General features: G+C 42.8%; 2 protein-coding genes across 2 annotated transcripts in view; one reads left to right on the top strand and one right to left on the bottom strand.

The window, feature by feature from the left end:
- Positions 1–14,103, top strand: part of syn2b (synapsin IIb) — a 628,186-nt gene that overhangs the window by 391,078 nt on the left and 223,005 nt on the right. The window lies entirely within an intron of this gene.
- LOC140388435 (metalloproteinase inhibitor 3-like) overlaps positions 1–14,103 on the bottom strand; it is a 53,551-nt gene that overhangs the window by 12,752 nt on the left and 26,696 nt on the right. Inside the window, exons 2-3 of the mRNA XM_072472584.1 lie at positions 1,493–1,581; positions 170–278 (exon numbers count right to left, since the gene is read on the bottom strand). Coding sequence (XP_072328685.1) covers positions 170–278; positions 1,493–1,581 — 198 coding nt within the window. The remainder of the gene's footprint in view (positions 1–169; positions 279–1,492; positions 1,582–14,103) is intronic.

The following is a 14,103-nucleotide window of genomic DNA, read 5'->3' as shown; positions in this document are numbered from 1 at the left end:
CCACTCACATATCCATCCCTTCCTATCTTTCCTCCTCTCTCCTCCATCCCTGCCCTCATCAGTTGAGCCATTCACTTCAGTAACATCACTGGAGATCTGACAGTATTTAAGTGAATAAAAACGAAGGCATTTAAACAATGAAACTATTCCCATTAAGTTCTTATCTTACCTGTTATGAGGTACTGGACATTGGTTTCAAGCTCTACACCACATGCAGCAGAGCTGGAAGATGTGTAGACATACTCTACCATTTTCTTCTTTTCAAATCCTTTGTACATCTGATGAAGGTTTGAACATTAATACTTTTAGTAAAAAAAAAGACTACACCAGAATAATCAAAAGCTTCACTTAGACAGCCTAGCTTTCTTTCAACAGCAAATTTTGAAAGCTTACAAAACCTTATCGTGTTTCGAAAAACTATACCCTCTAAATGAAGAGAATAATTTTCATGTATGAATAGTTACTTGCAAGAACAAACTTCACTGTGTAATTATTGACATTGCCAGGGTGCACTTGGAGAGATATGTTGGGAATGTGTTCATGCGTTAGAAGGATCTTTGGAGGTACATTACTCAAAAATAATTACATGTTTAATATTATTCCACATCAATATTTTTCTCAATAAGACTTAGCTAATCAATTAGATGAATGGCAAGGTGGTACAGTGGTTAACATTGCTGCCTCACAGTGCCAGGGATCCATGTTCGATTCGTGCCTTGGGTGACTGTCTGTGTGCAGTTTGCACGTTCTCCCCTTGTCTGCGTGGGTTTCCTCCGGGTGCCCCGGTTTCCTCCCACAGTCCAGAGGTGTGCAGGTTAAGTGGATTGGCCATGTTAAATTGGCGCTTAGCATCCAAAAGTTAGGTGGGGTTACGGGGATAGGGCTGAGTGTGGAATTAGGTAGGGTGCTCTTTCAGAGGGTTGATGCAGACTCGATGGGCCAAATAACCTCCTTCTGCATTGTAGGGATTCTATGATGGTTATTCTGATCACTTGACAAAAATATCTTCTTAAAAATCAAGGGTTTTATTTATACCAAAGAAAAATAAGCCTTTAGTAAACTAGAAATCAATTGTGGGAATGTCATAAAGGTTAGAAAAATTCAAAAGAACTGCTCAAAACTAGCTGTGGTAATTTTGGCAAATGGCTCATTTCCAAACAGCACAGAGGTAAAAAAAAATATATTGCCTCTCTAATCATTTGAAATTATATTCTAAAGGACCATGATATTGCATTGTTTATCATATAGTCATGCTAAAGGCCTAAAGTAAAAAAGACATCTCCTGAAAATCCAAATAAAAACATAAAATTCTAGACATTCATAGTTGCGTCAACCATCATTTAATAGAGGAAAATCGGGTTACAATGTCAGAATGTTAACCTCTCTTTGTTTTTAAATTATTGACTGACAGACTGTGCATTTCCAATGCTTCTGTTTTTATTTAATATCTAAAGGACCAATCTGCTTGCTCAAATCTTTAACATTTGTGTACCTTTTCTTGCTTTACTGCATACTGGACCGTGTCAGGTTCCATGTCGTTAGAAGAAACCAACTTTTTACTAGTGACTAATACTCGTATCACTATTAAAAACAAAATGAGAGAGAATGTTATAGTATTCAAATATATGAATAAAAAGTAGATGTATTAATATCCTTTTGCAATAGTAAAGATTTCTATGATGCGATAGAAACTAGAACCATAGAAACATAGAAGTTATGAGTATGAGGAGGTCATTCAGCACTTTGATCCTGTATTCAGTATGATCATGGCTGATCCTCTATCTCAACACCATACTCCCACACTCTCCCCACACCCCTTGAAAATATCCCTACCCTTTGAAACAGATATTATTTGAATGGGTGTAAATTGTGAGAGGTGGATTCTCAGCGAGACCTCGGTGTCCTCATGCATCAGTCGCTGAAAGTAAGCGTGGAGGTACAGCAGGCAATAAAGAAGGCAAATGATATGTTGGCCTACATAGCAAGAGGATTTGAGTATAGGAATAAGGATGTTTACTGCAATTGTATGGGGTATTGGTGAGGCCACACCTGGGGTATTGTGTGCAGTTTGGGTGTCCTTATCTAAGGAAGGATGTTCTTGCTATGAAGGGAGTGCAGCAAAGGTTCAGCAGGCTGATTGCTGGGATATCGGGACTGTCATATGATGAGATACTAAATCGGTTAGGATTATATTCATTAGATTTTAGAAGAGTGAGAGGGATTTTCATAGAAACTTATAAAATTCTAACCGGATTGAACAGGGTAGATTCAGAAAAAATGTTGCCGATGGTGAAGGAGTCAAGAACGAGGGGTCATAGTTTGAGGATAAGCAGTAAACCTAAGACTGAGGGGAGTAGACATTTCTTCACCCAGAGAGCGGTGAACCTGTGGAATTCACGACCACAAAAAGTAGTTGAGGCCAAAATGTTGTGAAATTTCAAGAAAGAACTACATATAGCTCTTGGGGCTAAAGGAATCAAGGGAAATGGAGAGAAGGTGGGATCAGTGTATTGAACTTGATGATCAGTCATGATCATAATGAATGATCATAAACTCATGTCTCATTACATTCACCCCCCACCAACTGTCCTGACTTGAGACAATTCACACCTCTTTAACCTGTGATTATCCCTCTCTCCAGTTGCACTGTCTGAACCTGTAAATACTTAATTACCTGCAAAGACTCGCATTTAAAGTATCATCTTGCATCATTGAATTTGTCTTTATATGTGTTTGTGGAACCCACCTCTTCATTCACCCGATGAAGGTGCTGCGCTCCGAAAGCTAGTGATTCGAAACAAACCTGTTGGACTTTAACCTGGTGTTGTAAGACTTCTTACTGTGATCATAATGAATGGCAGAGCAAACTCAAAGGGCCGAATGGCCTCCTCCTACTTCTATTTTCTATATATGTTTCTATGAAACCTTTAGAGAGAAATCTATCCATTTCCTTCCTTGTCCTTAGATATATTCAGTGACTTGGCTTCCATAGCCTTCTATGGTGGAGAATTCCACAGGTTCACCAGTGAAGTGAAGAAATTTCTCCTCATTTCAGTGTTAAATGGATTGGATTTGTTTATTGTCACATGTATCAAGGTACAGTGAAAAGTATTTTTCTGCGAGCAGCTCCACAGATCATTAAGTACATGAAAAGAAAAGGAAATAAAAGAAAATAAATAATAGGGCAACACAAGGTACGCAATCTAACTACATAACACCGGCATCAGGTGAAGCATACAGGGATGCACTGTTAATGAGGTCAGTCCATAAGAGGTTAGTTTAGGAGTCTGGTAACAGCGGGGTAGAAGCTGTTTTTGAGTCTGTTCTTGCGTGTTCTCAGACTTTTGTATCTCCTGCCTGATGGAAGAAGTTGGAAGAGTGAGTAAGCCGGGTGGGAAGGGTCTTTGATTATGCTGCCCACTTTCCCCAGGCAGTGGGAGGTGTAGATGGAATCAATGGATGGGAGGCAGGTTTGTGTGATGGACTGGGCTGTGTTCGCGACTCTCTGAAGTTTCTTGCAGTCTTGGGCCGAGCAGTTGCCATACCAGGCTGTGATGCAGCCAGATAGGATGTTTTCTATGGTGCATCTGTAAAAGTTGGAAAGAGTTAATGTGGACATGCCGAATTTCCTTAGTTTCCTGAGGAAGTATAGGCACTGTTGTGCTTTTTGGTGGTAGCGTCGACATGGGTGGATCAGGACATATTTTTGGAGATGTGTATTCCTAGGAATTTGAAACTGCTAACCATCTCCACCTCGGCCCCGTTGATGCTGACAGGGGTGTGTACAGTACTTTGCTTTCTGAAGTCAATGACCAGCTCTTTAGTTTTGCAAGCATTGAGGGATAAATTGTTGTCGCTGCACCACTCCATTAGGTTCTCAATCTCCCTCCTGTATTCTGACTCATTGTTATTCGAGATCCGGCCCACTATTGTCGTATCGTCAGCAAACTTGTAGATGGTGTTGGAACCAAATTTTGCCACGCAGTCGTGTGTGTACAGGGAGTATCGTAGGGGGCAAAGTATGCAGCCTTGTGGGGCCCTGGTATTGAGGACTGTTGTGGAGGAGGTATTGTTGTTTATTCTTACTGATTGTGGTCTGTGGGTTAGAAAGTCAAGGATCCAGTTGCAGAGTGAGGAGCCAAGTCCTAGGTTTTGGAGCTTTGATATGAGCTTGGCTGGGATTATGGTGTTGAAGGCTGAACTGTAGTCAATAAATAGGAGTCTGATGTAGGAGTCCTTGTTGTCGAGATGCTCCCTGGGATGAGTCTAGGGCCAGGGAGATGGTGTCTGCTGTGGACCGGTTGCGGCGGTATGCGAATTGCAATGGATCAAGGCGTTCTGGGAGTATGGAGGTGATGCACTTCATGACCAACCTCTCGAAACACTTCATTACGACTGAAGTCAGGGTCACCGGACGGTAGTCACTGAGGCATGTTGCCTGGTTTCTCTTTGGCACCAGTATGATGGTGGTCTTCTTGAAGCAGGTGGGGACCAGGGAGCGGAGTAGGGACAGGTTAAAGATGTCTGCGAACACATCTGCCAGCTGGTCCGTGCAAGCTTTTAGTTCACAACCAGGGATCCCGTCCAGACCCTTCGCCTTCCAAGCATTCACTTTCAGGAAAGCCGATCTGACTTCGGAAGCTGTGATGGTGGGTATGGGTGTGTTATGGGCTGCTGGGGCACTTGACAGCGGATCGTTGGTTTCCTGCTCGAACCGAGCATAGAATGCATTGAGTTCATTGGGGAGGGGTGCGCTGCTGCCTGAGATACTGCTCGGCTTCGCTTTGTAGCCCGTTATGTTGTTTAGGCCTTGCCACATCCGCCGAGAGTCTGTAACACTAGTCTGTGACTCTAGCTTGGTCTGATATTCTCTCTTGGCATCTCGGATGGCTTTGCGGAGGTCGTACCTGGATTTCTTGTATTAGTCAGGGTCGCCTGACTTGAATGCCTCAGACCTGTCCTTCAGTAGGGAGTCAATCTCGTGATTGAGCCATGGTTTCCGGTTGGGGGACGTACGTACTGCTTACTTTGGCACGCAGTCGTCCACACATTTGCTGATGAAGTCCATGACGATGGTGGCATACTCATTTAAGTTGGTCGCTGAGTTCTTAAATATGGCTTACCCTGTATTTTGAGACCGTAATTGCTTGTTCTAAGCCCACCCCACCACCACCCCCACCCCTCAGCCAGAAGAAACAACATACCTGCATCCAATCTGTCCAGCCCTGACAGAATTTTACACATTTAATTAGATTCCCGCTCATTCTTCTAAATTTCAGTCAATACAGGCACACTCAACCTAATTTCTCCTCGTACGACAATCGTACCATTCCAGGAATCAGTCTGTAACAAGTGTACCATTTCTTAGGTAAGGAGATCAAAACTGCACATAATACTCCAGATGTAGACTTATCAAGGCCCTGTACAGCTGCAGTAAGACGAAAAAATAGTTTTATTCCGATTCAGAGAAAGGTTTTTAGTTCATTCTGGTATGATTCAAATATCTGATTCTGCTAATGATGAAGGTTTTCCTCATTGGAAGGAATATGATCATATTAGTCAGTCATACCATTGGGCCTGGATTCTCCGATTTGAAGACTAAGTGCTGATGCTGGCGTGGGAACAGTGGCGTTTTACACCCGGAAAAATGCCGCAAAAGATGCAACGATCCTCTGTCTGGTGGGGGGCTAGCAGGCATGCAGCGTAAAGCCCCCAGCTTTAGCTGCGGATACAGCCGGAGAATTGCCGGGTCCGGGGCTGCGCATCTGCACGATGGCGGCCTGCAGCGGACATGGCGTGCAACATGGCGCCGGCCGCGCACAGACCCAGCCTGCCAAATAATGCCCCACTTTGGCCAGGCTTGCCACCTTTGGACCACCCCCCCAACAATGCCCGCAGCCCTGCCAAGGCCCGCCCTGCCCATGGAACGGCTCTGACTGTGGCGCCGCTGGACTCAGTCCACAGCCGCCACGCCGGGTTCACAAAAATAAATAGCATGAGTGACCCACGCCGTTGGGAACTCAGCCCATTGGAGGTGGAGCATTGGAGGAGTGCCTCCAAGGAGTGCCTCACGAGGATGTCACATCCTGAGGCTGTCCATACGAGTACTTTTTGAGGGGGCAGAGCATCGCAAAAGCGGCACCGGCCCCGATTTTGGTGCAAACGAGGATTCTCCGGCCGATCGGCGAATGCGGTTTCGGTGTCGGAGACCGGAGAATCACGTCCATGTGTCCCATTCCTTGTGTACCTAGTTTCTCATTGAGTTAACCTGCAATTGCTCCCATCCATTAAGTCTTATTTAATGCACCAAAGTCATTAAAAATCAAATACAGGTACAGTGTCTCAAATCTGGCTATATGAACACCAGGGATGTCCAAAACCTGGACATTTTTTTAGAGCTGCCACACATGAATTTTAGTTATTATTAGATGAATAAAATAACATCCTGAAAGACGTGCCATTAGGTGAATTGGACACTCTGAATACACATATATTGTTTAAAGTTGAACCAGGATAAGTATGTCTGCCACATCTTCACTGAAATTCTTAGGCGACAACATTACGACAAATGGTATCAAACCGGACGAAGCCACAATACAAGCCATCAAAGCAATGCAGAAACCAAAAGACAAAAAAGTTGTCTTACATTTTCTAGGCTTTGTGAATTTTTTAGGGAAATTCATCTCAAATATTTCCAGCAGAACAACTACATTACGTCAGCTAATCAGAAAGAACATTGATTTTGTTTGGAGTCACATTGAAGAATGCCTCGATCTGAAACAATAGTTGATCCAGGCTCCAAGCTTGACCATTCTTTGACCCGACCAAGCCCACCAAAATTTCGACTGATGCCAGTCAGAATAGCATAGGTGCAGTTCTGCTACAACAAGACCATTTCAATAACTGGGTTCCGATTGCCTACGCATCCAGATCCATGACTTTAACTGAGTGCAGGTACATCCAGATTGAAAAGGAGTGTCTTGGACTTGTGGCTGGAATTATGAAATTCCACGATTATGTCTATGGTTTAACCAAGATTCGCCGTAGAAACTGACCATCGTCCACTTGTCAACATAATCGATAAAAATCTTAATGACATGACACCACGACTACAAGACTTATGATGTTGCGCAGATGTGATTTCAATCTTATCTATACACTCGGTAAAAAATTAGTCATAGCTAACACTGAATAAATCATAGAAGAAGTATCCATCACTGATGTTGATGCTCGTCTACAACTTTTCAAAGAATTACTTCCTGCGTCAGATCTAAAACGTCAACAAATACGTGGAGAAACACAGAAAGATGCCACTTTGACCAGTGTAATCAATCACCTGCGGAATGGATGACCAAAAGGTAATTGTCCACGATTTCAAAGTATGTGGTCAGAACTCACTATCTTAGATGATATTTTGCTCAGACATGACTGCATTTTCATTCCAGACAGCATGAAGTCAGAAATGCTTACTAGACTTCACGAAGGTCATCTAGGCATCGAGAAATGCAAACGCAGAGCCAGACAATCGATATATTGGCCAGGTATTAATCGACACATTTCAGACATGATCATGTCATGTTCTACTTGTCAGAAACACCAAAGTCCACAGTGCAAAGAAACATTGCAACAGAATGACACGTTACATCACCTTGGATGAAAGTAGGTATCAATCTCTTTCATTCATTTGGCAAGGATTATGTTTTAGTCATTGACTATTATTCAAATTTTTCTGAAGTCATGAACCTGAATGATTTAACAACCTCAGCTGTTATCAAAGCATGCTGAGACATATTTGCAAGACATGGTATACCTCATACAATAATGTCAGATAATGGTCCATGTTTCTCTAGCTGTGAATGGAAAGAATTCTCCATGAATTACAATTTCGAGCACATAACATCCAGCCCTCATTTTCCATAATCAAATGAAAAGGTTGAGAAAGGCGTACAGAATTAAACAGTTAATGAATAAATCCAGAGACTCGCAGTCTGATTTTTATTTAGCATTCCTCACTTATAGATCATCACCTTTATCATCAGGACTATCTCCAGCCAGATGTTGTTCAACAGGAACATCAGAGCAATTCTACCTCAGCTACATGTTCCAGATCCTGATCAATATAATGCTGTTAAGAAAATTCATCAACAAAGAGAAGAACAACGACAATACTGAAACCTGCATGCAAAGAATCTAAATTCTTTAACAGATAACGATACTGTCCGATTCAGACTTCCTGAAGGAGGTTGGTCTGACATTGCTCATATTATTAGACCGACCTCGCCAAGATTGTTTCTAATAAAAACTTCAGATGATGCTATCATTCGATGAAATCGTCGTGATATTCTTCAAGTTAAAGGTCAAACACAATCCTGATCTTGATTGAATCACATGGTTTCAAGGCATGTTGGAAAACAACTTCATTCCAATCAATCAATCAACAAGGACATTAAAATTTCCATATCACTGTCAAGTTAAGAAGATCCACAAGAAGAAAAAGAATACCAAATGGGTCAATTTATGAATTCAACTTAATTCTAGTGTTTGCTGTACTTTGTAACCACTACATTTTGAATGTAAAATTTTCTTTAATATTCAATAGAAAGTGTTAGAAAAGGGGGATGTAGAGATCTCTGTATTTAAATAATACATGATCAGACTATGTTAAGCAAGTACAGGCAAATAAACACTAGATGGCCTTACATCAGGACCTATATAAATGTTTTCCTGCTCTTTCTTAGAGGAGTGTGCGTCAGGATTGCAGAGAGAATAGAAGTGAGAAAGCCAGAGAGAAGACGTTATTAGTTATCAGAGTTTTATATCTACTTATTTAATAGTTAATATTCTACAGTTGTTTATTTGTTTTACTAGTTTAGTATTGAGTAAAACGAAATCACGAGATTAGTCTGTATGACTCAATAAATTACTTAATCATTTCTGGAAGATTACGGCTATTATTTAACAACTCAGTTTAATTGAGAGTAATAAATATATTACATATCAGAATATGACACGCAGTATTGCACACCCATTTAAAAACCTTCTGAGAATTGAATCAGCTGGGCAAATAAATATCCAGGATGGCCATCAGACTTTTACTCTGCTTGTTACGAGGAGAAATCTGATTTCTGCTCTTAATGCAAAGTTGCTCAATTCAGATCTGATCATTTAAATTTTTTTCAGAGCTATCTTTCCATATTACTATACTTACATTGAATATCTGAATTAAGCACTTTTTTTTTAGTGCAAAACAAATAATCAGGCATGGACTGTATTTTATTCCCCTGCTTTAACATGCTGATATTCATTTTTTACTTCAGCCCAAAATGGACATGAACTTGGTGCATCTGCCAAATCTGAAATTGAAAGCTGGTCTCAGTAATAATAACCATGAAGAAATCAATGATTATCATAAAAACCCAAATGGTTCACTAATGTCCATTAGGGAAGGAAATCTGCCATCCTTACCTGGTCTGGCCTAAATGACACTCCAGGCCTACGCCAATGTGGGTTGACTCTTAACTGCCCTCTGAAATGGCCTAGCAGGCTACCCAGTTCAAGGGCAATTAGGGATGGGCAACAAATGCTGGTCCAGTCAGCGACGCCCACATCCCATGAAACAATAATTATTTTAAAACCTAGATGGCTAAGTGCCGTTTTCAGGATTGGGTCATGATTGAATTTAAGCTGCAAGCTGTCAGTGTCAAACATGCACTCCATTCTTCTCACTGGTTTTAGAGGGCCAAAAATCACCCAGTTTCTGCAGGACGCTGGTCAGTAGGTTGGGCCTGCTTTTGGTAGGCTGTCACAGAGGTTGTATCAATTGGGGGACTAATCCTGGGGGAGTCAGAGAGACTGTTCCTCCTTTCATACAACAATGTATTACAATTCCATCTTGTTTTTGATATGGTGGATTCTCCCAATATTAGACACTGCATCGAGATACTGCAGTTAAGTGTTCCTGACAAGCACAACTTGGGCATATTAGGAGTCCCACTGCATCTGGTCTATCAGTCATTTTGCTATAATTAATATTCTGCTGCTGTTACTTTGCAGTTAACCCCTATTCTATGCTGTCAGTGGAATATTCCTGATGATAATTAATGCATAGTGGCATAAAGCTGAAAGCCAATCCTACACTTACATAATTTTACCTTCTTAATCTGAGCAGCAAAATATTCTTAATATGAAGACAGAAACGCTTATTTCGCATCACGATGGTAAGTAAATTGGCTTGTTGGCAATCTGAGACATTTCAGAAAAAAACATCCAATAATGGATTTGCATTCCCTGCTGGGAAAAGTCTTTCTTATTTGTAATTTCTTTACTTGACGAAAGAAAATGTTACTTTTCAGGCTTCTGCAGTTGAACTCATTGTACAATTCAGTCACATATGCAATGCAGTCAGAAGCAAAAGGAGTAATGTGATTCCCCAGCTCACCCCATTGCTTCTTACTTAATCCCTGCTTCTCTCTTCCTTTCAACGTTTTTAATCTGTACAGTCGCATATTAACAGCTTTTCTGTTGTACCGAGTCCAGGCCATTGGTTTACAAAATGAAAATAAAATTACAAATTGAGGCCGTGTGTGTTAATTTGGTCTGAAATATTTAAATTAAATTAATTTTATTGCTTTGAATTCCAAGTTAGTAATTTAATTTGCACATCTCCAACTGCACAAATGCTAAATATTCTCATCCTTAATTAGCTGTGCTTGATCAATGATGGCAAAATCCTAGAAGCCGGTGCAACAGAAACCATAAAGAAGCTGATGAAAATAATAGCAGAGATCACACTGAGATGGCAAGGCAATATTGGAACATGGACTGTAGGCTTGATACGAACACGTACACACAATACTGTAGTTCGGAAAGGGTGAAGAAACTGTATCTTTGGGTTGTGGGGGTGAGACCCACACAGACACAGGGAGAGTGTGCAAACTCCACACGGACCATGACCTGGGCTGAGATCAAACCCGGGTCCTCGGTGCCGTGAGGCAACAGTGCTGACCACTGCGCCACCGTGCCGCCCTACTCATAATAATTTATGAGACCTAGGAATGACATTAGTTCCATTGTGTTTCTTGGTGTCAGAGCTCATTTTACGGCCTTTACCTTGTCTTCTAAAGGATGTAGGCCGGCCTGGACGACACAGTCCCAGAGGCACGTTACCTCGCTTGCCTGACACACACATTTTTCTCTTTTAAGGGGAAAATAGTGCATGCCGATTATACGCCAAAAGGTAGACAAGTATATTCGTATAATCCCTTGTGGGTATTAATAGTGATGTATTTTCTAGATGCTGCATACTGCATCAAGCTCCGGTTGGAGGTATGCATGGCTCATGCTTGGTTCTGTAATATGTGGCCTCCAACCAGTTTTGTGTATAGATCCTCAATGCGCAGCATGGGGTACCACTCTAGACAAGAGGCTTTGTTGACGGTCATCTTATAGTCACCTCAAAGGCGGATCACCTTGTCAGGCTCCAATACTGGGACCACTGATGCCGCCCATTCTGCGAATTGCATTGGGGGTATGATTCCAAGGCTCTCCAATCACTTTGATTCGGCCTCTACTTTGGTGAGTAGGGTATAGGGGACTGGTGTCTCTTGAAGTACTTTGGTAGGGCCTCTGAGACTACATACTATTTCACCCTAGCACTGTTAATTTTTCTGTGGCTTTCCTGGAATAGCTCAGGTTACGTCCCTCTGACTTTGTATAAGTTGCCAGTGCCCATCTTAAAAATCTGCTGCCAATCTAGGTGGATTTTTTGCAGCCAGTCTCTTCCCAGAAGGTTGGGGTCCTAGTCCTTGAACTACTATTAAGGGGAGTCGGACCGCCTGCTGCGCATGTGTGACTGGGGTCACGGTGGTTCCTATTCTGCGTAAAGACTCCCTTGTGTACTTGGTCAACCTGACCCTGGTATCCCGCAGGCCCAGGGTCAAAATGCCCATCGGGAGTTGCCTGAAAGTCAGTTCCCCTATAATGGAGATGGCGGGCGGCTCCTGTGTCTATTTCCATGTCAGGGGTGACCGTTGACCTGGAGTTTGATCTGGATTTGGGCCACTTTGAGGGCTGTGATGCAATTCAATTGCATTTGCTCTTTCTGTTCCGACTGGTTGATTTGTAAAGCCCTGGCTTGAAGTGGCTTTATCTTCCGGCCAGGATAGAAATGTTCTGCCAATCTGGCAGCCCTACCTTGGGCGTGCCCTATGACCACAGGTGCAGCAACTCTGCAATTGCTCTCCGTAGTCTGAGGAGGAGGTTTCCCATCAGTTCCTGGTGTCTCGCAGCCATTGACCCCTCTCCTTATATATTGTGCCTGATTGTTGACTTGGTGGCGGGTGGGTCACGTGAGTACCGTCTGTGGGGAAACCTCTTCTCCTAACAGCTAGGAATGCTGTAATCTATGGAACCCTGCAGTTCCTGGGCCTTTTTTCGGCATTTTCATGAGATAGTGCCAATTCTATGGCTCTTTTAAAATCCAGTGTAGGTTCTGCCAGCAGTTTCCTCTGGGTTGTGACATTACTTATCCCATATAATATTCGGTCTCGAAGTATCTCTGGGAGGAATGGTCCATACTCACAGTGTTCCATCAGTTTCAGAAGTCTTGTCAGGACTTCCATTACAGATTCTCCGGGGATACTTCTGGCTGTGTTGGAATCTATAACGTTGCAGTATCACAGATGTGATTTAGTGTTTCGCTACTTGCTCCAACAGTTCATTGAAGGACTTTGAGGGGCTCCCGGGTAAGCCAGCCTTTTAATTATGCCGAACGTTGGTACTCCACAAGTAGCTGGGGGATTATCTTCTCTTGGTCTTTGCCTTCTGTGCCGTTTGCCTGAAAATAGTATTGCGTTCTTTCGGCATACTGGGGCCAATCTTACACGCTCGTATCATATTGCTCTATTTTACCAAATAGTGGCATTTTCGGATTCTCTTTGGCCTTTTCTTACCAGAATCATTTGACTATGGAAAGGCTGTCCAGAATCTTTATCTTGCATCTCGTCGCCAGTGTAATAATCCAGGAGACACGGGCAGGAAGACTAACATAGTTTATTTACAATACAAAAGTAAAGCCACTATCATGACGCACAGCAATAGAGTCCCAACCTGGGACTACCGCACTGCCAGTCCAGGGTAGGGCTGGCATTTAAAGGGCTCGGTTAACGAGTCCCAGTCGGATGGGCCTCTGCCCGCTACCAGGGAAACTTGTACTCCACGAACCCCACAGGGTGATCTACTAGTGATCGCACGTGGTCCTCATGGGGTTTATCACACCAACACTCTGAACCACCTAAAAGAATCAGGACAGCAGAGGCACGGGAGTACTGCCACCTAAAAGTCCCCCGCCCCCAAATTACACATCACCCTGGCTTGGAACTATATCATCATTTATCTGCCAGACTGGGACTGCAGTAGGTGATGAAACAAGCAACAAGAAGGAAAATTCTATTTGACCTTGGCTTCACCTATCTACTTGTCACAGACGCATCTGTCCATGACAGTGTTGGTGCCAGTGGCCACTGCACAGTCTTTGTGTAAATGAAATCCCATCTTCACATTGGGGATATGCACCAAAATCTAGTGTGCCGCTAAATGGTATAGGAACAGATCCAGCAGCTCAGAAATGACGCTGTGGGCTGTCATTGACCACAGGTGCAACAAATTGCATTCCACCACAACTTTTAACCTCATGGTCCAGCATATCCCTCACTCTGCCATTGCTATCAAGCCACAGAGTAACCACAGTTCAATTAGAGTGTAGGAGTGCATGTCACGAACTGCAGCAGGCATGACTAAAAATGATGTGCCAACCTGGTGAAGGCACAATGGCTGAATACATGCATGTTAAACAGTGGAAGCATCCAGACATGCTAATAGATCCTACAACCAACATATCAGATCAAAGCTCTTGTCGCATCCAGTAATGAATGGTGTTTGACAATTAAACAACTTTCCTAAAGGAGAAGACTAATTTACCTAATTTACCTTAGCACGGTAGCATTGTGGATAGCACAATTGCTTCACAGCACCAGGGTCCCAGGTTCGATTCCGGCTTGGGTCACTGTCTGTGCGGAGTCTGCACATCCTCCCCGTGTGTGTGTG

This window comes from Scyliorhinus torazame, chromosome 13, assembly GCF_047496885.1.
Source record: "Scyliorhinus torazame isolate Kashiwa2021f chromosome 13, sScyTor2.1, whole genome shotgun sequence".
Classification (NCBI taxonomy): domain Eukaryota; kingdom Metazoa; phylum Chordata; class Chondrichthyes; order Carcharhiniformes; family Scyliorhinidae; genus Scyliorhinus; species Scyliorhinus torazame.
Note: the sequence above shows the minus strand (reverse complement) of the source record. Positions and strands in the feature narration are given on the sequence as shown.